Raw genomic sequence first — 24349 nt, forward strand, 5'->3', positions numbered from 1 at the left:
TCTAGACTTTTAAGAGTTAAGAGTTTATAGTATGTGTTTTGAAACACAGAAACCGACCCCTGAAAGGCTAATTGGTCAATTTTATTCAGTTATTATTAGTATGTTTAAACCAGCAGTTTAATCATTCTAATCAATGACTTTACAGTGTGTTATTAACAACATTAGCATTTGTCCTTTAATGTTCTTTCTTAACATCACTAGTATCACTAGCATCGTGTTTTTAGTAAACATTGTTGTCGTTCTAAGTAAAATTATTAAGTTCTCACTCAGGTACGTCTAGCTAACTGACCATTGGTGTGTTGCTAATTCATCCAGCAGCTATTCAGAACATTCGTTCGGACTTCTCGTCATGCTTAGCTAACTGACATTGAACAAATTAGCCATGGCATCAGTCACGGTGCACAAGCGGGAAACAAGCTGACAAATGAGTACAGACTTAAATCCCTGATGGCCTCCGCCCATCTGTCAAATCTTCATCACTCTTTTACCACCATATATTATTCTTTCCTTGCGTCTTCGCTTTCCTTTTTTTTTTTTTTAAAGCAGAAGTGCTGTTTTAAAAAAACACCTGTCCAAACAGCACGAGCACAAGGCCTGTCAGCTTTCAGACGGTGATTAAGAGGAGAAGGAGGAGGCGGGAAGCACCAGACTCCACTAAAGCCAGGGAACAGTAGTCTTTAACAACAAGCGTTTAATCATTCCATTCAAAATCCAATTCAAGCTGGTGGAGAAATTTGAAGAAATGTAATCAGGTGAAGAGCAAAAAAAGGAGTGTGGAAGATGAAGCAGGAATTAATACAATATTACAACAATTGTTAATAAACACGATTATATCAGTTTGACTTTTCCCTTAAATTTATTTACTAATTTAAGCATTTATTTGCTTGTTTATTTGTCTTGTTTTTTTAAATAGCAAATTCTAAAGTGTTTTATTCCTCTTATACCACTTTTTTTTATTATTATTTTTTTATTTATTTATTTATTTATTTATTTTTAAGGAACACCATGTACAGTTTTATCAGTTATTAATTTAACGTGGAATAAATATAAAATATTAGGAAAACATTTAAAAAATAATAAATAAATAATATTTTTTGTTTCATTTTACTGATTTAAATATTAAATGTTTTGGGGGTTTTTTGTTCAAGAGGAATATCCTATATACTTCTCTAGAATATCATATATACCTGCCTGTTGATATGCCATGATAGAAAAAAATATCCTATCAAGTAAAGCTTGGAATAAAAGTTATACAATAGGTATATCATATGTTTCATTCTGAAATTGAAAATAAGTTAAAATTGTTTTTATTCTTATAGGCACATAGAGACGTTTTGTTTCTTTCTAGAAAAAAAAAAACTTGAAATAGCCCAAATGATCAGCCAATAGAATGATGCAGTTTAAATAAGCAAAATTATGCAGAAATGAGTTTACTAATCTTATATTAACAGAAATCTGAATTAAATAATTGTTAGATTTGCCTATATTCATGATATTTTACTTGCTATCATTGCAGGGAATGCTGTAATTTGTTGAATTACTTCAAATTTTTTTACATTAAGGTGAACTGACGTGGTACAAAAACGAACAGGTAGATAACACTTGTATTCAGTTTTATTTTTCAAAGAAAAAACAAAAAAACAAATGTGGCAAATAATCAATGCTTGCTATAATGTTGAAATTAATGTTTCTAACAAAACCTCTAGCCTGCAGTCACCAACATGGAGAATTTCTGCCGCTGCCAAATGGCAAAATTTGGAACTAAAGGCTGAAATGCAAGTTAAATAATTTAGGCTCAGAAATGTTATTATTACACATTTAATACTTGGCTTATGTTTAGTCAGTGAATTTAAACAAACACAGAATAACACAGATGATAACTGACTTACAAATTGCTTTTTCAACTGAAGTTTATGGTGTGTTCATGTTCATCGAAGAAGTAAATAATTACAAGTTAAAAAATCGAAAAAGTAAATTTTAAGGTTAACTTATTACAAAATGTAAGTTGTTAGTGTATTTTTTTAAACTACATTTATGTTAACTTTAATCGATTTTACTATTTACTAAATGTAAGTAATGTTTTATATTTTTTTAAATAAATGCAAGTAAATTGTTAGTGTATTTTTGCTACTACATTTAAGTACACTTTAATGTACTTCAAACTACATTGAAGTAAAATGTAATATTATTTTTTATTAAATTTAAGTAAAATTTTGTCATTGCTTCTGCTAAACTTAAGTAAACTTTAAGATAAGCTTTTTTGCTAAATTTAAGTGAACTTTAATGTACTTTTAACTAAATTTAAGGAAACTAATATACTTTTAACAAACTTTAAAGAAACTTCAACGTACTTTTAACTAACGTAATGTAAACTTTAATGTACTTTTAACTAAAGTTAATAAACTTTACTGTAATTTTATTCTAATTGTAAGTGAACTTTATTCTACTTTTAACCAACCTTTAATGTACTTTTAACTAACTTTGAGTAAACTTTAATATACTTTTAACTAACATAACTAACTTTAAGTAAATTTTAATGTACCTTGAACTAAATTTAAGTACACTTTAGTCATTTTATGCTAAAGTTAAGTAAACTTTGATGTTCTTTTTTTGCGAAAAGTAAGGAAAATATTATGCCATTTTTTAAATAATTTATAATTTAATAATTGAACTACTTAAATAAACTTTAAGATAATCTTTTTTGCTGCATTTAAGTCAATTTTAATATATTTTATTTACAAAATTTAAGTAAATTTTAATGTAATTTTGTGAGTAAATTTGAGTCAACTTTTACATATTTTTTTGAATGTACATTTTACATTACATATTGTTTTACATATTGTTTAAATCTCACTGCTCCTATGTTCTATAGCTACTTACAGGCAATATTATTGTAACGTTGCGTATAGCAAAAGCAAAGTCATACCCCTCGCCCCCTGGTGGCATTAATGACTAGTGGAATAGAAAAAAAAATGAATTCATGAATAAAACAAAAAGCTTAAGACTTAAGTAATTAATTACGTTGTACAACAACAATGCTAACAGCAAATGTAGGCTATCACCTGACTGATGGGATTAAAGAATTCTTTTTAAATGAGGATTAACTCACAAAGGGCTTTTTCCCTCATTAGCAGTGTGTGTGTGTGTGTGTGTGTGTGTGTGTGAATATGACTGGCTGAAATTACAGCTCTTATGGTTGTGTTTCACACATGGCTCCGGTCCCCGGGGTCGTCTCCTCTTTAACACTACACTGTCACACCTGAAAATGAAAAATGGCACTTCAGTAGTGTTTCAGGACACACACACACACACACACACACTCATGTAGAAGAGCAGCAGTGCTTGTTTTCTGTATTTTGGTCATGAATAGAAGTGATGAGTGTGATTTTCTAGAAAGAGGAAATTAGTGGAAAAGTGGATCATTATGTTGCACACCTAATCTAAATTTGGATTAAATATAATTTTATTCAGTTAATTTCTTTAACATATTTATATATATATATTACATAATTTGAATTTTTATTTTATTTATTTAATTTTTTTTATATTTTATTTAATTTAAATAAAAATTAAATAAATACATTACAAAATAATGTAACTTGTATATGTTAATTAATGAAAACAGTCAAGGTCGTTTCCTGAAGTTACTTATGTTTCTTGGCTGTGGGTCATTCACATTTTAAAAGGTAAAAAAGTTGACCTTTGACCCCAAGCTCCTGAGCGCCCTTGAACAGGTTTTCTGTTCATTTTTCCTTCAGTCTCGACGAGCCTCTGAGTCTCTGCTGCTGACAAACATCCCTGCTGCAGACAGTCACATTAATGTAATTTTTAAGCTAAATTTAAGTAAACACTCATATAACTTTTAACCAAACTTAAGTAAACTATAATGTATTTTTTAACATTTTAAAATGTAAACTTTATACTAAATACTAAATTTATACTAAAGAGTAAGCTTTTGGATCATTAAATGTGATTTATTAACACTGAAGTTCATGGTATGTTAATGTGAACTAATGAAGTAAATTGTTTTGTAGTTTGATTTTATTAAAAATGCAATTTAAGTTTAAATTATGTGTAAATGTTTAACTTATTTTTTTGAACATAATTTCTTTATACCACATTTAAGCAAACTTATTTAAGTGTTTTTGTTACTGCATTTAAGTCAACTTTAATGTGATATTTTACTAAATTTAAGCGAATTTTAATGTAATTGCTTTACAAAATTTAAGTAAATTTAATGTCAATTTCTTTAACTAAATTTAAGTAAACCTTAATGTAATTTCTTTACTAATGTAAGTACACTTTCATTTATTTTTAGTACTACATTTAAGTAAACTTTAATGTGATATTTTACTAAATTTAAGTAAACTTTAATGTGATATTTTAGTTAATTTAAGTAAACTTTAATGTAACATTTATACTAAATTTAAGCAAATTTGAATGTAATTTCTTTACTAAATTTAAGTCAACTTTAATGTCAATTTCTTTTACTAAATTTAATTCGTTACTACATTTAAGCAAATGTGAATGGAATTTCTTTACTACATTTCAGTAAACTTTCATGTATTTTTGTTACTACAATTAATAAACTTTAATGTGATATTTTACTAAATTTAAGCAAATTTTAATGTAATTTCTTTCATAAATTTAAGGAAAGTTTAATGCAATTTTTTGATTAAATTTAAGCGAATTTTAATGCCATTTCTTTACTAAATTTAAGTAAACTTTAATGTGATATTTTAATAATTTAAGTACATTAGGTACATACGTACTAAGTATGTACGTACTATAAGTACTAACTACTTTAATTATGTACACCTTGATGTAATTTTTGTACCTTTTACATTGCATATATTTTCATATCCTCAAACCACACCTATAGTCAGCTGTGCTAAAAATATCCACTAAGTGAATCTACATGGTAGGTGTAGCGTATAAAGTGGTCAGTGACGGTATATTAAATGCTTTTAAAGCTTCTTGGAGAGACGTTTCTCCTTTCCTGGATCCGCAAATTGCTCTTCAGCTGAAAAGATAATTATAAAAAATGTTGGATTACCGCATTCAATTTCCCATCTCAGTTTAAGTCTTCCTTGTTTTAATTTCTGTTCATAAAATCATTTTTCAGGCCGCTTTCTGCCACTGATGAGCCCAACAGTCCGGATTGCATTACACACAATTACACACATCACACTTTCAACATATTAGCATTGGACACTCACCATGACCACAGGACTTTAATCTGCTACAGCAATAAAACGTCATCATTCTGCTTTGCGAAAGGTTCGTGTCGGATTTCCCGAAGGATGAAAAAGGAAAACCGTGCAAGGCGATGTGATTGAACACTTTAATAAGAGTCGACTTTGCTAAATATACATTATATTTTCAACACAGGACAAAGTCACTGGGATCCATTTACCACTTTATATTTCCGTTTAAAGAAATGCATCTGAAGCACAAATACACAAATAATTTGACATCAGCATCAGATCACAGAATCTCATCTATATACTGCAACATACAAATATAACTAATAATAATAATAATAATAAAAATAATAATAAAAAAATGAATTATTTAATTTGAGTAAAATTCTGATTTAAAAAGTTTACAGTTTGGAAATGTCCTTAGTAGATAGATATTATATTTTGTGTATTTAACAAAAAAAATAATAAAATAGTGGAATGTTATATGGTTTGTACATAAATAAATGAAAATTGGTACAAGTTTGAAGATTTTAAAAAAATGAAAACAAAAACTTGTGAATAACAAAACTTGTTATTCATTATTAATGTTGTGTAACAAAAAATATAAGTTCTTTGTAGACATTACGAGAGTTTGGAACTGAAAGAAGTGAATTTTATTAATATAGACAGGCTGGTTGAAAAAAAAATTGGCTTACAAATAGATTAGCTTGAGGCAGCACGGTAGCTTAGTGGTTAGCACTGTTGCCTCACAGCAAGAAGGTCCTGGGTTTGAATCCCGCGTTCGAACAGGCAGGGACCTTTCTGTGGGGAGTCGGCATGTTCTCCCGGTGCCTGCGTGGTACTCTGGTTTCCTCCCACAGTCCAAAAACCTGTACGTTAGGTTGATTGGTAATTCTAAATTGCCCATGAGTGTATGTGGTTGTGTGGCCCTGTGATGGACTGGCAACCTGTACCCTTGCCTTTCGCCCAATGTGTGGCGTGTTCCCCGTGACCCTAATTATGAATAAAGCGGGTATAGAAAATGGTTGGATAGATTAGCCTGTAAATTAAAAGTCAATGATGTGTGAATATTTTGTACAAAATATATTTCTCCAGATGTTTTGTAGATTTTGTAAGTTGTGAACATAAAAAACGAAACGAAATGTTGATTCTGAGACCCTTTTATCACGTGTAAATGTAGGTCTCATATTTGATGAACACAGTTTATACACAAATGTTTGTTAATAAAAAAACAAAAAAAGATTCCTTAAAAGAATACCTTATGATGCTATGGTTCTATTTATATTATTAAAGTTTATAAAATAAAAAAATTCCCCAAATTGTTTTTATAATAAAAAAAAATTAAAAAAAAAAATTAAAAAAAATAATTTGGTCATCACTGTAATCTGGAATAAATCTAGACTTTATTATATTTGGAAAAATAAAAGTCCCTCTTTTATAGATATTTCTGGAATATTTTGGTAATGGAATGAAAAGTCATTTAGAAAGAGTAAAATAAAAATCACCTAGTTGATGAAATCCTTGGTCTCATCATTTTTTGGTTCACAAAGAAGCTTTTGAGGTACTCCACACACACACACACACACACACACACACACTTTTCACAGCTGAAAGCTCTCAGAAATCCAGCACCGAGTATACGTCTATCAATCTAGCTGCATTCTCATATTTCATCATCATCATCGCTTTAATTATTTTAATATCCACTGCTAATTAGCCTGAGCATCTGAGAGCTCTTACCATCATCGGTCATTCTGATAAAACTTGATAATAGTTACTTTACATACTTGACATCGTTCATATGGTTATGGTTAAGCTGGTGGCTGGTGGATTGTGTGGTTTGGTTTTTTACCCATAATGCAGTGCAGGAGTATTAGTGTTAAGATCAAGAAGTAGCTTCATGACTGTTTTTAATTAAATAGTTGCAGGGCATTCATGTAGTGGTGGAATTACAAGTTGGAAATTACAAGTTCTCTACTATTTACTACTCTACTACTAAATTCTCTACTAATGACGCCGTCATGGATAGCATACTGCAGTTAGCTTGTACTATTTAGTTTTCTGGCTATAACAGCTGGTTTAGCAAGCTGCCTGATGTCGTATCCGTTCTAGCTTATAAGCGTCAGGACAATCTCGGCGTTCTCACCTCATCATTGCTTTCATTAAGTTGTTCCCAGTAACACAACTGGAGGTCATACATCATACTGCAACCACTAAACAGCCGAATAGCTGGCAGGCTGCAATACTTACGTAAAAAAAAAAAAAAGTGTCAAACTAAACCCAAATATTTGAGAGTGGATTCTAATAAGAATCAAACACTAGCGTTTGGGACACAGCCAGTGTTGTCACCTCACACACTCCATTATTCCTGGGGGAAAAAAAGTGTGAAGATCTGCTCATGCAATCCATCTTAAATTGGCAAAATAAAGAAAGCGTAAACGGCTAGCATGGTTCAGTTTCACACACACACACACACACATACACGCACACGTTTTTACTTTCCCCTAAACACTTTTATTATTATAGACATGCATATTAGGAAAGTGGCATTTACAAATGCTGAAATCTACTGATGTAGACCTACACACACACACACACACAACGAGATAACAAAATAATAAGTGTGTGTGTATATGTATACATGTGTGTGTGTGTGTGTGTGTGGCATTTTGCTGGTTGCAGTGTCTTAATAAATTGAGAGAGAGAGAAAGAAAGAAAGAAAGAAAGAAAGAAAGAAAGAAAGAAAGAAAGAAAGAAAGAAAGAAAGAAAGAAAGAAAGAAAGAAAGATGTTGCTGTGTCGATCACTGTATAAGACACATGGAGCTGCGTGGAGCGTTGACTGTCCGAGCCACCGATTCCTGACTGTAGTTTACTATGTCGGCCTTCACCACCCTCTACACACACACACACACACACACATACACACACACACACACAAAGAGGAAAAGAGGACAGCTGATATTAGCCTAGATATTAAGCCTAGCTATTATCTAGAGCTTCTACACATAATAACATAATAAGACACAGACTTTTAAATGGCTTCAAGCCTGACCTGGGCTACGAGACAGGATTAAGTGAAACGGGGACCTGGTGAACATTTGTTCACGTTTAGCTGAACTTTCACTTCAACTCAATCACAGCTGCACATTACACAGTCATGAAGAAGAACAGAATTCTTTAATAATACATTTACACACACACACACACACACACACATACAAAGCGAACATACTCTTTTGTCATTGAACAGAGCAGATCTTGCTCTGATTGGTCCCGTGATTAACTGATGCTTCTTCTTGAGAATAATCCACCAGCTCAGCTCGAACGATCCGCTACACACACACACACACACACACACACACACACACAAAGTGGAAAATGGAAAGAAGGAAGAAAGACAAATATGGAAGAAAAGGAAAGCCGTGACAATGAGTTTGGACAACACAAAGATGTTTAAAGAATGTAAACACACACACACACACACACACATACACACACATCCAGAATGACGTAGTTGCGACTGCTCAAAGGTCATGACCATGTGTTGACCTCTCTAAGCCTGACAACTGTTAATGAGAGTTCAACACACACGGTGCACTCTGCCGAGCTTCTAGATAAACTTAATAAATCAGATTCCTCCCACTAACCCTGCAGAGTTCAACCACACGCACACACACATACACACACACACTTACCTGGGACTGTTCTATTTCTGCTTTATTCAGTTTAATTCCCAGAATCTCAGCTGCCACTCTCTGAAAACAGAGGAAAACCTGTAGTGTGCACACACACACACACACACACACACTAAAGATCATTAGAACAGCAATATTTTTAGATACTGTACATAGATACATTTAGGTACATACATAAGTGTTCAAGAAATGGTGTGTGTGTGTGTGTGTGTGTGTCTGACCGAGTCTCCAGTCTTGGCTGATACGAATTGGCTGATGATGCCATTCTCCTGGCAGAAACGCTGGTGTTTATCCAGTTTTACCGTCCTCATGTGCTCCAGATCAACTACACACACACACACACACACAGGTTAGAAAAACAGTTGCATTCAGTACCTGTTTCTTATTGCCTGCATAATGATCAGAAGAATATGTATGTGTGTGTGTGTGTGTGTGTGTGTGCTAAAGGACAACAAAGCTGTCAGAAATACTCAGAAATACATAAAACCCACACACCTGAAGGCTACAGCTACAGTTACACTGTATTGTCCTATACAACACTGTATTCTTCAGCCCTGAGGAGGGACACACACACACACACACACACTTGTGAACTCTCTCTGACCCACCTCTAAGAGCACACCTGTACTGCCTGTGTGGGTGTGGTGTGGTGTGTGTGTGTGTGTGGTGTGTGTGTGGTGTGTGTGTGTGGTGTGTGTGTTTGCACTTTTATTCTAATCTAATTATTTTTTAATAATTAGATTTTAATCAAATAAAATACAAAATTAAGGAACATTAAAAGTAAAAAATAATTTCATAATAATTATATTACTTGTGTGTGAAAAACTAGCATGAATTAAAAAGAAACACACTTTTCAGTGCTATAGTGAAATAATGTATGTTATTATGTCTACATGTCTACACACACACACACATCAGGGTCACAGCCGGGTCGGCACACACAGAGGTCAGGTGGGGGTCAAGATTCTCTTGTTCATCATTTTGGTGTCAGTGACAGTCACACCCAGTATCTACTGCACTTTACTGTGCGTGCGTGTGTGTGTGTGTGTGTGTGTGTATACATAAAGTAAGGTATAGCATTTCTATATAGCTTTCTTTTGAGTTTCTATTAAAGCTTTTCCTCGTCACCATCAACCGGTGTGTGTGTGTGTGTGTGTCTGTATACATACAGTAAGGTATAGCATTTCCCTATAGCGTGTGTGTGTGTGTAAGGTAAGGTACAGCATTGCCATATAGCATCCTTTTGAGTTTCTATTAAAGCATTTCCTTGTCACCATCACCCTGTGTGTGTGTGTGTGTGTGTGTGTATACATAAAGTAAGGTATAGCATTGCCATAAAGCATCCTTCTGAGTTTCTATTAAAGCTTTCCCTTATCACAATCACCCAGTGTGTGTGTGTGTGTGTGCTATAGCTAAGTCAAACCTCACAACAAACACATAGCTTTCACAGACACCCGGCTTACCACTCAGTGACAACACATCAGCCACACAACTCAAGAAATACATACCCACTCTACATATGTGTCTGTGTGTGTATAAACAGTTAAAAGTCCATGTCTCTGTGTGTCGATGTGTGTATGTGTGTGTACGTGATTAATGGTGGTGTGGAGCAGAGCAGGCTCTCTGTCTGCTACCAGTGCTAAACACAGCTAATCCTCTAGATCCATTAGATCCTCTTCACTTCTACATACATATCAATCAAGCGTACGCACACGCGCACGAATCTACACACAACCGACTCACTGTAAAATTATCACAATTAACAGAGCAAAGGAATACATGCACAATGAATGAGCTTTACTCTTAAACAAAGCACTGAAGCCATATATATGATTAGCCATATACATAAGAGACCACTGCAAAATAAACAGTTTCTTATGTTTTTTTCTTATTGGTGAGATGAACAGTTTTGTTTCATTTTTTGTGAACTGCTGACAATATTTCTCCTAAATTCAAAATATAACTATTGTTATTTCGAGTGTATATTTAAAGGAAATGACAACACATCAAGATAACCCAAGATCATGCAGTATTTGCAGAGCTTTAATAACTCAAATAAAACAATATGCAAATAATTTATAAACAAATTGTGTTAATGCTTGGCTAAATAACATTAAGAAATCAGTATTTGGTGGAATAACCCCGATTTGCATGCGTTTTGGCTCCATGCTCTCCACCAGTTTTTCACATTGCTGTTGGGGAACTTTATACCACTCTTTTTGCAAAAAAGCAAACAGCTCAGCTTTGCTTGATGGTTTGTGACCATCCATCTTCCTCTTGATGACATTCCAAAGGTTTTCAATAGGGTTCAAATCTGGAGATTGGGCAGTGGTCTCTTTTTTTTTCCAGAGCTGTATATATAAAACTACAACTCTTTGTAAAGTGTAACTTAAACTTTAAAACCCATCTAAAAATACTCTAAATTATTTGTTACAGTATTTATGAGTACCGTTTATTGACATTTACTTAATTATTAAGGCAGCTCATTAATGAATGCTTTGCTACAACTAAATCAAACCCAAACCTTAATTTGGATGGATGGATGGATGGATGGATGGATAAATAGATAAATAGATAGATAGATAGATAAATAAATAAATAAATAAATAAATAAATAAATAAATATTTAATAAAAAATTTGAAATGCAAAAGGTTTTTAAAAATTAAAATTAAAAAAAACATATTTGGAAGGAATAAAAAATACAAATTTTGAAAAAAATGAAAATGAAAAATAAAACAAAGTTTGAAATAAAACATTTTTAAAAATTAAAATAAAAACAACAAATAACAATTTTGAAAAATAAAATGAAAAAATAGAAATTGTGGAAGAAAAATTTTGAAAAACAAAAGAAAAAAAGTTTTAAAAAATTAAAATAAAAAAACTAATATTTTAAAAAACTAATAAAAAAAAGAAATTAAAAAATATTAATAAAAATTAAAAAATGTTTGAAACAAACAAAAAAAATTTTAAATTAAAATAATAAGAACAAATAATAATTTTGAAAAAAAAAGAGAAAAATATAGAAATCTTAGAAGAAATTAAAATTGTAATTTTGGGGGGGAAAATAAATTTGGGAAGAAAATTTTTGAAAATTTTTAAAAAATAAAAATAAAAATAAATTAAAAATAAAAAAATAACATTTTTTGAAGAAGTAAAAAGATTTGAAACCAATAAAAAAATTAAAAGGTTTAACTTTATAAAATATAATACAATATTTAACTATATTTAATATAATAATTTTTTCGGGTCAAAAAGCACTTTTCCTCATGGGGACCGGCCAAATGTCCAAACTGTCAGATATTCCAATACTTGTGACACACACACACACACACACACACACACACACACGCACGCACGCACACACACGCGTGCACACACACACACACACACACTCCCTTCCATAAGAGAGATTTTGCATGTGAAATGAAAAGCCACAGAATATGTTGGCAGTTATGGTGAAACCTACTCCTGACATGGCTCATTCATTATCGATAACAAACAACGCTAATGCGTTTCGCTGGAGAAATATTTTCATAAAATCTATTGTTACCAAAAATAGGGACTGCAAATCTGCACTAGGGTTATTGTACATATAGATTTCCTGCAGCAGGAGGACCGGGTGTTTATCTACTCTGGACCTGACCGTCACAGAGAGACTATGGTTAACACACACACACGCACACACACACACACACACACACACAGTGAGGGTCCATAGACTTACCAAGCAGGAGATGGTATTTTGAACAGGGCGTGCATTCAATATGTAAGAATTAAAACATTTGGCAGAGTGCCTTTACTGTAAAAATAATCAATAATGAGGAGTGGAGTGATCCACAACCACCATGAAGTTGATTGTTTTCCCATAACAGCACCTCCAAAAGTGTTTCATTCTTCATACACCATAGGAATTTTGCCAATGCTAACAGGGCTTTATTTATTTAAAATCACTTACTACCTTATAGCAAGTTAAAATACAGCTTTTACGCAATTAACAGTCATTAACAGTCATTCCTTCACCATCTCCTGTTTTTTCTCTCTCATGAAGTTAAAAAACGCAGCTTGGCATGTTAGCATGAAACGTCAGAACACAAAGGTTACAGAGCTCTGACACTGGAAACTCCTTTCAAATATCTTTACACGGAAAGGTTCATCATATCAGTGATTACGCATGTCTCCGTGGACCACCTGGCATACAAGTCCCAGGGTAAGTTCTGAGAAGTTATTAAAACAATCTCATTTAATAGAAACTGATCATGACTATCAGAGCTGCGGTGAAATAAATTCATCTTAACCATAATATAGAGAAAGAATGCAGCAACGGTCCTGATGGTATCAGATTGGTGCATTCCTATGGCTGATCTCTACCACAGACCAAGGACCAAGTTAAGATAATATAATGTCACGAAAGGTCATTAGTGTTAAGAGTTAAAGCTAGCGTGAAGGAAGCTCAACTCCTTAAGGCTTTGTGTACATTACAGCACTGCTGATCATTTTTCTCTTCTAATCTACTCTAGACCAGCATGTCCTGTCTCCAGGACTCACACACGCACAGTGCTAATCCTGTGTGTGTGTGTTATTAATGCCGCGATCAGGGGGTTATCAGCCTGTCGAGATCTTGTACTAGAGATCTGCCTCGTCTCATGTGTGTGTGTGTTACTAATGTAGTGTTTCGGGGTTATCAGTGCGTGTGGATCTCTTGCCGGAGGTCTGGATCTGCTCAGCTAGTGTCAGCATGCCCATGTAGCAGGAAGGACCAGCAAACACTAAATAAACTGTTTAGATGTGAGCCAGAAAGATAATGTGACGAATCATCAGCAGTGTCTTAGCTGAGTGTATGTGTGTGTGTGTGTGTGTGTGTGTGTGTGTGTGAGTGTGTGTAAGAGAGAGAGAGAGAGAGAGAGAGAGAGAGAGACAGATCTGTGACAGATTATTAGAAGAAAAGAATGATGGCTACACTTCGTCCCTTTCACCGGGAAATGTTTACTTTAATGACCGCCATTGTGGCGTCTCTCTCTCTCTCTCTCTCTCTCTCTCACACACACACACACACACACACACACAAATCGGCTTAATCTAACACATCCATGTTGTGACACATCTGACCTTGTGTTTTGCATGAGGGTTCCATTAATGACCCAGATCAAGATGTTTGAATTTTTTTTCCCCTCATAGTACAACAATAGAATGTTATTAAAATCTTGTTTGTGTATTTTGCAGCTGGAACAGTTTCTGAAATACCACCTTAAAGTATTTCCTATACAAGTGTTTACACATCAGACCGTGTTACATATACTGGAAAAATCTCAACATATCTCAATATATATATATATATATATATATATATATATATATATATATATATATATATATATATATATAGTGCTACACAATGTAACAGTGAGTGGGACTCTGGTATAAGGTTCCTAATTTTGTGGAAAGAAAAAATCAGGATTGGTGTAAAAACCATGATAAAGATTAGGCGAGGCAAACTAATGTGAAAACGCCACGGTTCAACCACCGTGCCGAAAAACCATAGGGAACTCGAACGCACGTAAACAAGCGTGTATGAAAATGCTCAGTAATTTATGAACCTCTAGCACACTGCAGAACACACAGAGCGAGAGGTTAGCGCACAGAGAGTGCTCTTTGTAGCAATGTCAGGGTGGAACATTTAAACGGAGCAAATAAACTTCACATAACACCGTTAACAGCCACCGACACTGTCTAACCCAAACACACACTCACACACACAGGAGGAAAAGGGGTCGGGTTATGGGGGTCCAAGCTCATGGCGAGGGCTAAGGGGCTTTTATAAAACTCCGAGGACCTCATAACACGAGAGAGCGGAGTGTGAAGGGGAGGGGTCCTTAGTGCTAGCGAGCAGCCGTTAAATAGCCAGGTCGTTCCATTAGAGCGAGAATGCATATGGGGGGATGGACCTTCATGCTGCTCTTAAGTGGCTCCGTGGAGTTATAAACACGGCGGCTAACAGAGCCATCAGCACACATCAGCACCCATTTAGGCTGATAAAGCGCAGACACTGTCTGCAGACTGAAGTACAACACATGTACATACACACACAGTCTCTTTCACACACACACTTAAAATACTAGCACACTACTGATAGGTTCATGATGCTGTGGCTCAAACACTGTATCTACAGTTTCACAGCACAGATGCATTCTAGGACCCTGAAGGGCTCTAGTGCCATTTAAAGTCCTAGAACTTTGGGTTAGTTACTGGGATTTAGCACTGGCAGTGTCCGAACCAGCACTCTATTCAGTGCACAGTGATATATTGTGGACACCATTTTGTTGCCAGAAAGTATGGTAGAGTGTAGATCTAGACATTTATTGAAAATATGGTTTGCTCAACTGGTTTGTCCAATTCTTGTTTGAATGCTTCTGGGAGCAGCAGGATCCCACGCTCTCACTGTCGTAGCCCAGATTTGAGTCCCAGCTGATCGGTTAACTCTCAGTCTTGTTCCCGAGCCTGGATAAAAATGGGAGGGCTGTGACAGGAAGGACATCTGGTGTAAAACCTGGGCCAAAATCAAATATGTGGACTGGATGATCCATTGTGGCAACCCCGATGCTTCTTTACACATCATTGGTGATGTACCTGCAGTTCCTGGGGCCTTTCAAAATCATATACCCTCTTTCAGGAGAAGTCGAGCCTGAGCGCACCCCAATTGGACTTGTTTGTTGGACAACTTGCATATTTCAACTTTGGAACCCTGGACAAGCAACTGTACTTTTCCTTTCACAATGCTAGTCTGACATGCTTATGCCAATTTCTCATTTCATTTTGAGACTTGGTCCTGGCAGGTCTACCTCTGAGTGCCATTCATGTTCTGCAAACAATCTAAAATGTAGTTCTCCCACACCACCCCATTGTTACACTCCCTCTTCTGGCTTCCTGTAGCTGCCCACATCAGACTGAAACACTGATGCCTGCCTACAAAGCCAAAAATGGACCAGCACCTCCTTACCTCAAAAAACTTATCACATCCCACACTGTACCATGCTCCCTCCGATCATCCAGCAGTGCTTGACTGGTCCCATTGTATTTCAGGCTACAAAGAAGGTACGCATCAAGACTCTTCTGGCATTCTTTTCTGGCAACTAGGCGCTGTAATGAACTACGCCTAGATGTCCAAACAGCTGTGTCAATAGCTGTCTTCAAAAAATGCCTAAAGACCCACCTCTTTCTGAAACACTTAATTTGAAAACATTTCAAATGTAATAGTGGCCATTCGTCATGGCAATATGCAACCGAATCAACTTCAGTTCTACCAGTAACTACTAGTCTCTCACAAAGTTCAGACTGCCTGCAGATTTCACTGAGGGTCATTTTTGCTCGACAGCTCTACTGTTGGTGTTGGTGCTCTTCAGGTAGGTCTGATTGCCATGCGAAATGCCAGTGCTGATAGTGCCATAGTTGACCTTGAGGAACATCCTTCCCCTAGTACCTTTGAGCAGCAACTGGAGCAGGATAAGCTCCAAGGTTCCATGCTTGAAGAACACTGGACAAGCTGTTGACTATACTGTCCAATGAATGAAGGTATGATGGGTTTGTAAAGTATAGCACATTTCATCTGAAATGAATTTGGTTTGGCGGGGTTCAGTTTTCTTCACCTTCCGTTAAAGTGCATTATCCAATCTCGTCCAGGTGTCCTATTGCTTTTTGGTCACCATCTCATAGGTTCTTTTCTCTTCTATGGTTGGCTTTACCTTCTTCTGTATTAAGTCTATTTCCTTCTTTCTCCAGGGAAACAAATCTATCTGCAGAACAGATCCGCTGATTCCTCCGATTTCTCCACTTCCTCCTAGGCTTCACCTCAACTCTGAATTGGGCCACATTTGATTAGCTCTTTCAACTCCTCTTCTGAAGCACTTAGTAGCAGTTGCAAGTTGCTATGTACAGAGACGGACACTGCTTAGGCTTTGCAATGTCATCCATCTCTGAAGGTGGTTACTGATGTTCGTCTCTATGGCTTGAGTGGCACCTTATACAATAGGAGTCACTTCGTAGACCAGAACAACCTACTGTCAGGTGGGACAGGTTATGCCATGGACCTCAGGGTGCTGTCAAACATCTTGGAACTGATGATGTGGTGACTGGTCATCTATAAATGCCTTGATTATTGATTGGCACAAGTGGCTTGTATTATGGCTAAGTGGTTACACAGCACTGCGTATATAATGATAAGATAGACAAGGCTCTACTATGGAAAAATTAATTATGGCTAAGGTATCCCACAGCTACTACTCTTAAGGTCTTGCTAAAAGTGGTTGAACCATTTGACAGACCCTTAAAATGGCTAAAGATTTTAAACCCTCGCCAACTAGCCATGGATTCTTTAGCATTTTTAAATCTTAGCATTGCTTTGAAGAAAGTGGTAGGATTGAGAGTTAAATTTAGAGTTAAGGTCAGGACTTGCTCAGTTTGTTCAGGAAGTCGTTGGCTTGTGTAAGCATGTGGAAAATTTTGGCGCGCTGATGCTAATCACTCTGGACATTGACTGCCTCTTTACTGAATTATTAAATGTCTATTAAATGACTTCACAAGAAATATGAAAAAAATGCCGCTTCATAAATGACACGAACACAGCTCATAAAGCGGGTTGGAGTGGTGTTAGGACAGCTGCCCAATTCCATAGAGTGTGTGTTTGTGTGTGTGTGTGTGTGTGTGTTTGAGAGAGAGAGAGAAACACGTACACACAGTTTCTCCTTCCTTCTGTCACACCATTTGGCCATTCAGTGCTGGAGCCGGGTGTGTGTCTGCAGGAGAGTGAGCTGAGACAGGCAGCAGACTGTTTATTGCATTTGTGTGTGTGTGTGTGTGTCCAAGATTCTGGGCAAACCTGAAGCAAACAGATTTAGGTCACTTTTATGTATGAATTATAAATGAGTTAAACTAATGGTTTATATCGGAGCAAGGGGCATAGCCTTAACAGGCAACATAGCCTTAACAAGGAGGACAGTCTTAACAGGGAGGACAGTCTTAACTGGAAGCACAGTCTTAACTGGGAGCAAATCCTTGACATGGATCACAGTCTGCCCCTTTGGGGGGAGCACAGGCACAGGCTGCAGACAGTCCCTTATACGAAATGCAGTCTTAAGAGTGGACATAGCCTCAAGACCAGGCCCCTCTCACCAGGGAATATAGGCCGAACCATTAAAGAAGCTGTAGCATGTTATTGGCCACTGAGCTCACAGATTCTCTTCTCTTTGTGTGAGAGTGACCGAAGACAGAATATTCTCTGTAGGCTTTAGTCCAGGTCACTTCTGTGTGTTAAATTACTGCAGTACACCAGCGATTTGTGTGTGCGTGTGTGTGAGCACACAGGGACTACAGGTTTCCTAATGGTCAGAAGTGTTCTGTCAACAGCTCATACATCACAGGATCATCTTTCCATTCCGACACGGCGCAGTGGACAAACACACACACGGTCAGACATACTTGTACACATCCACACACTATCAACCCTATACATTAGCACATGCAAAAACAAAAACACCTGCCTTGAAGCCAACAATGCAACGCAAAAAAAGCTCTATTCAAATAATCTCACTGGCAATGCCGTGTGTGTATGCGTGTGTGTGTGTGTGTGTGTAGGGGCCCAGGTTATGGCTGTAAGACTTTATGGGCTCCAAGGACTTATGAAAGCCAACAAAAACCCCAGTGCTGAAGAGACTGCAGTCGAGTGGACCACACACACACAGAAAAACAGAGAAAGAAACAAATCAAGACATCATTATGTATCAGTGCTTCTGTAACTATATCATTGTTTCAGAATCAAGTGGCCATTAACATAACCTTAGACAGAAGCTTATAATTCAAATATGAAGTCATTTAAAATACACAGTTTCTGACTCCCACTTTCTATATCTCTCCATTTATTTGTCTTTCTCTCACTGTACTTCTCTTTGCTTTATTTATTTCTCTCATCTGTCTTCTGACCTCCTCTTTTTCTCTCACCCCATTTTCCAGCCATGTGTAAGTATTGAATACTTAATTCTCTGTCTCTTAAGAACATGAACCCAGTCTTAGCAGGGACAGTTTTAACAGGGAGGACAGTCTTAACAAGGAGGATAGTCTTAACAGGGAGGACAGTTTTATTAAGGAGGACAGTCTTAACAAGGAGGATAGTCTTAACAAGGAGGATAGTCTTAACAAGGAGGACAGTCTGAACAGGGAGGACAGTCTGAACAGGGAGGACAGTCTTAACAGGGAGGACAGTCTTAACAGGAACCACAGTCTTAACAAGGAGCACAGTCTTAACAGGGAGGACAGTCTGAACAGGGAGGACAGTCTGAACAGGAAGCACAGTCTGAACAGGAAGCACAGTCTTAACAGGAAGCACAGTCTTAATAAGGAGCACAGTCTTAATAAGGAGCACAGTCTTAACAGGAGCCACAGTCTTAACAGGAAGCACAGTCTTAATAAGGAGCACAGTCTTAACAGGAAGCACAGTCTTAACAGGAAGCACAGTCTTAACAGGGAGGATAGTCTTAACAGGAAGCTCAGTCTTAATAAGGAGCACAAAGCACAGTCTTAACAGGGACGACAGTCATAACAAGGAGGACAGTCTTAACAGGGAGGGCAGTCTTAACAGGAACCACAGTCTTAACAGGAAGCACAGTCTTAACAGGGATGACAGTCATAACAAGGAGGACAGTCTTAACAGAGAGGGTAGTCTTAACAGGAACCACAGTCTTAACAGGAAGCACAGTCTTAACAGGGACGACAGTCATAACAAGGAGGACAGTCTTAACAGAGAGGGTAGTCTTAACAGGAACCACAGTCTTAACAGGAAGCACAGTCTTAACAGGGAGGACAGTCTTAAGAGGAAGCACAGTTTTAACAGATAGGACAAGTCTTAAGAGGCATGACAATCTTACCAGGAAGCACAGACTTAATAGGAAGCACATTTCTCTCATCTGTCTTCTTCTATCTGTTTGGCTAGTTTACTCTTTCTCTCACTGTCTCTCTTTCTCCCTGTCCTTCTTCTTTTACTTTCAGCTTTCCTTTAATTCTCTCTGACCTCCTCTTTTTCTCTCTCCCCCCTTTCGTCCAGTCATGTACAAGTCAGCTTGGGTGCGAGTCTCCTTCTTTCAGATGATATGAGGTGCATATCGATATGTTAGTATATAGAACTTCTAAAGCTAGCGTTACTTGTTATATATTTAACCACAGGCTCTCTTTTGGTTAATCATATTACATTCATGTTTTAACTGAACACTTAATTCTCTGTCTCTGAAGAACATGAACCCAGTGAGCATATGTTAATTGACATCGATTTTTGACAGGATCTTGACTGGTTAAACGATGTCTTTGGAAATGTTTCTGTTTTGAAATTTGTCTACTTTACACATTAAGACATAACTAGGACGCGGTGAACAAAACACGGCCCTAGAAAAATGATTTGTGACACAGGTGTTTTGAAATGGGTCAACGTGTGGTCGGTCATGGCAACAGAGAGAGAGAGAGAGAGAGAGAGAGAGAATCTGCGTGTGTGTGTGTGTTATAGGTGTAATGGCCCGTGTCGTACCACACAAGTTGATCTCCACAGCACCCATGTGCACCAATATTTACCTTAACGGACCAGCCAGGACACACACACACGCACACACACACACACACACACACTGTCAGATGTGCTATCAGAATCAAATGACTCTGATCTGTGATCGCCTACTCTGTAAGCATAGTCGCATTAATTAAAGCAGATATGAGAAAGACAGAAAGAAAGGATAGCGAGACAGACGATAGTCAGACGATAGTCAGACAGACAGACAGACAGAGAGACAGGCAGGCAAGCACAGAGGCAAAGAGATAAATGATCAAATGAAAGAAAGACAGATATTTATATTCAGAGAAAGAAATAAAGAGAGAAAGAGAGATGGAGTCCAGGAAAAATAACCAGAGCTTTCTACACACAGAGAGGGGCATTCAATATAGACTGGCCAACACACACACACACACACACACACACACGCACATCTCTATTCGTTTGACCCAACACTGACAGAGAGACACAATGATCCGTGTTTCCCATAGAGTGTTTTAGAGTTGAGAGTCAATGTGTGTGTGTGTGTGTGTGTGTGTGTGTGTGTGTGTGTGTGTGTGTGTGACAGAGAGCAATGAGGAAAGGTTAAGAGAACTGAACCCATTAAAGTCACCAAAACAAGCGTGAGGGAGAGTGAGGGAGCAGGCATGCCTGGGAATGCCAGCAACCAGAGTGTGTGTGTGTGTGTGCTTGTGTGTGTGTGTGTGTGTGTGTGTGTGCAGAGAGCCGGATAACTTACTGCTCCTCATAGACACATAAATGAAGAAGATTATAAAATGCTGACAGCTAAGGCAAGCATATATGTCTTTTTTTGTTCTCTCTCTCTCTGACACACACACACACGCACAATCATAGCCACACACAGATTCTTCTGATCATTATGCAGGCAAGAACTGCAGCAGATTTGGCATAATCTAAGTTTAGATTAATAAATAAATAAATAAATAAATAAATAAATAAATAAATAAATAAATAAATAAATAAACAAACAAAAACAAAACAATAATAATAATAATAATGTTAATTAATGTCATATGGTAAAATGTTCTGTGTTTTCTGGTTTCTCTGTAACATGGAAGCACAAGCTGCCTGTTTTTTTTTTTCTGTTACAAATTTCACGAGAGAGAATAAAGAACTGGCGGTGAGTGAAAGAGATACATCTATCCATTTATGTATTATGGCATACGAATTTAATTCATTCTGGAGACAAGTTCCGAAGACAAAAATTTGTATTGTGAAACAAATATTCCCATAAGAAATAATGTAAATGCAGATAATCCGTTCCAGCCACCCAAAAATATTAACAATACGAAGCGAATGTAAACTGTACGGCTGCTTACAAAGAACTGACCCAAGCCAAGCATTCCATGTCAAGGGTCCTCACAGGAAGTCGTGCCACCAAGCTTGGGCTAAAAATAGAAGAGACCACCCACGCCACCAATCTGTTTTTAACGGCTCATGGACATACGCGCAACTTAGCTGGTGTTCGGTTTGGATCTTTCGTATGCCGATAATGCTTTGTATGCCATATTTCAATTCTTAAGGAAGGGTATTCATATGCTGAGGTTCCATGTGTGTGTGTGTGTGTGGACAAGAACAATTTCCAGGTCCTCAGTTTTTTGTGACCAAAAAAAGCCAAAATACTTCCTATAAGTTAGGTTAGGGTGAGGTCACTGGAAAAATAGTAAAAGCAATATACTTATATATATGTGTGCATGTGCGAGTGTGTGTGTGTGTGTGTGTACTCACTCTTGTTGCCCACCAGTGCTATAACAGGTTGTGTGTCTGACTCTTCATTTGCTTTTTTCACCGCACCGTACCAGTCTTCTAGATTCTCAAAACTCTGAGAATTGGTGATGTCATACACCATTAAGACACCCTGCATGTACACACACACACAGGTCAATTGTAAGAGTAAGACACTTTCCCTTATTCAATACGTACGATCTAATATATTAGCTGCATATATATCACTTGCTGTTAGCCACATGCTCCAGCTCCGTGCTTTATTAATATTCATAATAACTTTATGAATGACTGCGAGATGCAATAATATGACAAATACATCACTCTGCACACAGAAGCTTTATTCATTCCCTCCAAATATTAATACAGTCAATAAAAAGTCTGAACGCTGTTTCAATTTAAAGGCAATAGAGCTTTGGAAATGATGTCATCCACTCCATCCAACACACACACACACACTCACACATACACACACAATATTACACACTGTGCAATATTACAACACCCTGTGAGTGTGTACATACATGAGCTCCATATACATATTTATCCAGCATGTTTCCTCCAATCGTTTGTCCTCCAATGTCCCACACCTGCAGAGTCACATTCAGGTTTCCTGTAAGAGAACATGACAATAATACACACCGTGTTAAAGCTGCAATCTGTCCAGCTGTCAGTTCCACTGAAAGACACGTGGCTTCTCACTCTTCAAAGCTAATACAATGAAATGTTACCAAAAGCTAACAGTATAAACGCTATTAAATCAAACTGAAGGCTGCTTTTAGCATATTGTTGGGAAATCAGATGCTCGCTCATGTGCATGTAGATTCACATACTCTCAGTAAGAGAGAGAGAGAGAGAGAGAGAGAGAGAGAGAGAGAGAGAGAGAGAGAGAGAGAGAGAGGGTTATATCAGATATATGTCAAACTAATCGATAGCAAAGGATTAGCTAATCAATGAGCACCTGTTTATTTTGACTGAAAGTAAGATTTATGGGTCATTATGAAATCAATGTTATGAAACAACTGTGTGATTATGAAATACCGTAAATGTGTCATTATGAAATTAAATGTGTTGTCGTGAAATAAATGTCCTTATGAAATTAAACTTGTCTTGAAATAAATGTGTCATTATGAAATAAACATGCAGTCATGACTGTGTCATTACGAAATTCTGTAAATGTGTTGCCTTAAAATAAATGTCATTATGAAATATAATTGTTATGAAATAAATGTCATTCTGAAATTAAATGTGTTGTCTTGAAAATGTCATTATAAAATTAAACTTGTCTTGAAATAAATGTTATTCTGACTGTCATTATGAAATACTGTAAATGTGCCACTACGAAATAAAAAAAATGTTGTCCTGAAATAAATTTCATTATAAAATATAAATGTTATGAAATAAATGTCATTATAAAATTAAACTTCTTGTCTTGAAATAAATGTCATTATGAGATAAATGTGTTGTCTTGAAATAAATGTCATTTTAAAATATATATGTTATGAAATAAATGTTAATATGAAATTAAATGTGTTGTATTGAAATAAATGTCATTATGAAATATAATAATTGTTATAAAAAATAAATAAATAAATGTTTCATTATGAAATAAATGTGTTGTCTAGAAATATGTCATTATAAAATATAATTGTTATGAAAATAAATATCATTATGAAATGAAATGAGTTGTCTTGAAATAAATGTGTCATTATGAAATAAACATGCTGTTATGAAACAAACGCCATTATGAAATAAACGTGACGTTATGAAATAAAATGAATTAAATAATTATGAATTAAAATGTAAAAATAATAAATGACTTGTTTCATGTTGCAACAAATGGCATCATCACATGAAACTAGTCTTTTCATACAACCTAATACAACCTGGTCTTATGGAAGACCACCTGAAATGAAAATTAGTAAAATTAGTACAATGATATAATTAGGACTCATACTTTTATTTCATTTGAACTAAAACAACATTCCATAGGTTTAAGGCTTCTGACATGACTGACATATTAGAGCCATTATTATTTTTGTGAATTTGCATATACCAAGTGTATTTAAAATGCCTTCCAAAAAAAAAAATCTGTAAAACACCATAAGTCAGTGTGTGGAAAAA

General features: G+C 36.1%; 1 protein-coding gene across 2 annotated transcripts in view; it reads right to left on the reverse strand.

Moving 5' to 3' along the window:
• Positions 1–5323: 5323 nt before the first annotated feature.
• The window catches only part of rab28 (RAB28, member RAS oncogene family), a 33419-nt gene continuing 14393 nt past the window's right edge, over positions 5324–24349 (reverse strand). The window contains exons 3-8 of one of the 2 annotated variants that reach the window (XM_058376902.1): positions 22750–22838; positions 22229–22358; positions 9122–9225; positions 8901–8978; positions 8438–8537; positions 5324–8099 (exon numbers count right to left, since the gene is read on the reverse strand). In XM_058376902.1, coding sequence (XP_058232885.1) covers positions 8445–8537; positions 8901–8978; positions 9122–9225; positions 22229–22358; positions 22750–22838 — 494 coding nt within the window. In that variant the 3' untranslated portion in view covers positions 5324–8099; positions 8438–8444. The remainder of the gene's footprint in view (positions 8100–8437; positions 8538–8900; positions 8979–9121; positions 9226–22228; positions 22359–22749; positions 22839–24349) is intronic. The other variant, XM_058376892.1, reaches the window with a different exon arrangement.

This window comes from Hemibagrus wyckioides, linkage group LG02, assembly GCF_019097595.1.
Source record: "Hemibagrus wyckioides isolate EC202008001 linkage group LG02, SWU_Hwy_1.0, whole genome shotgun sequence".
NCBI classification, from domain to species: domain Eukaryota; kingdom Metazoa; phylum Chordata; class Actinopteri; order Siluriformes; family Bagridae; genus Hemibagrus; species Hemibagrus wyckioides.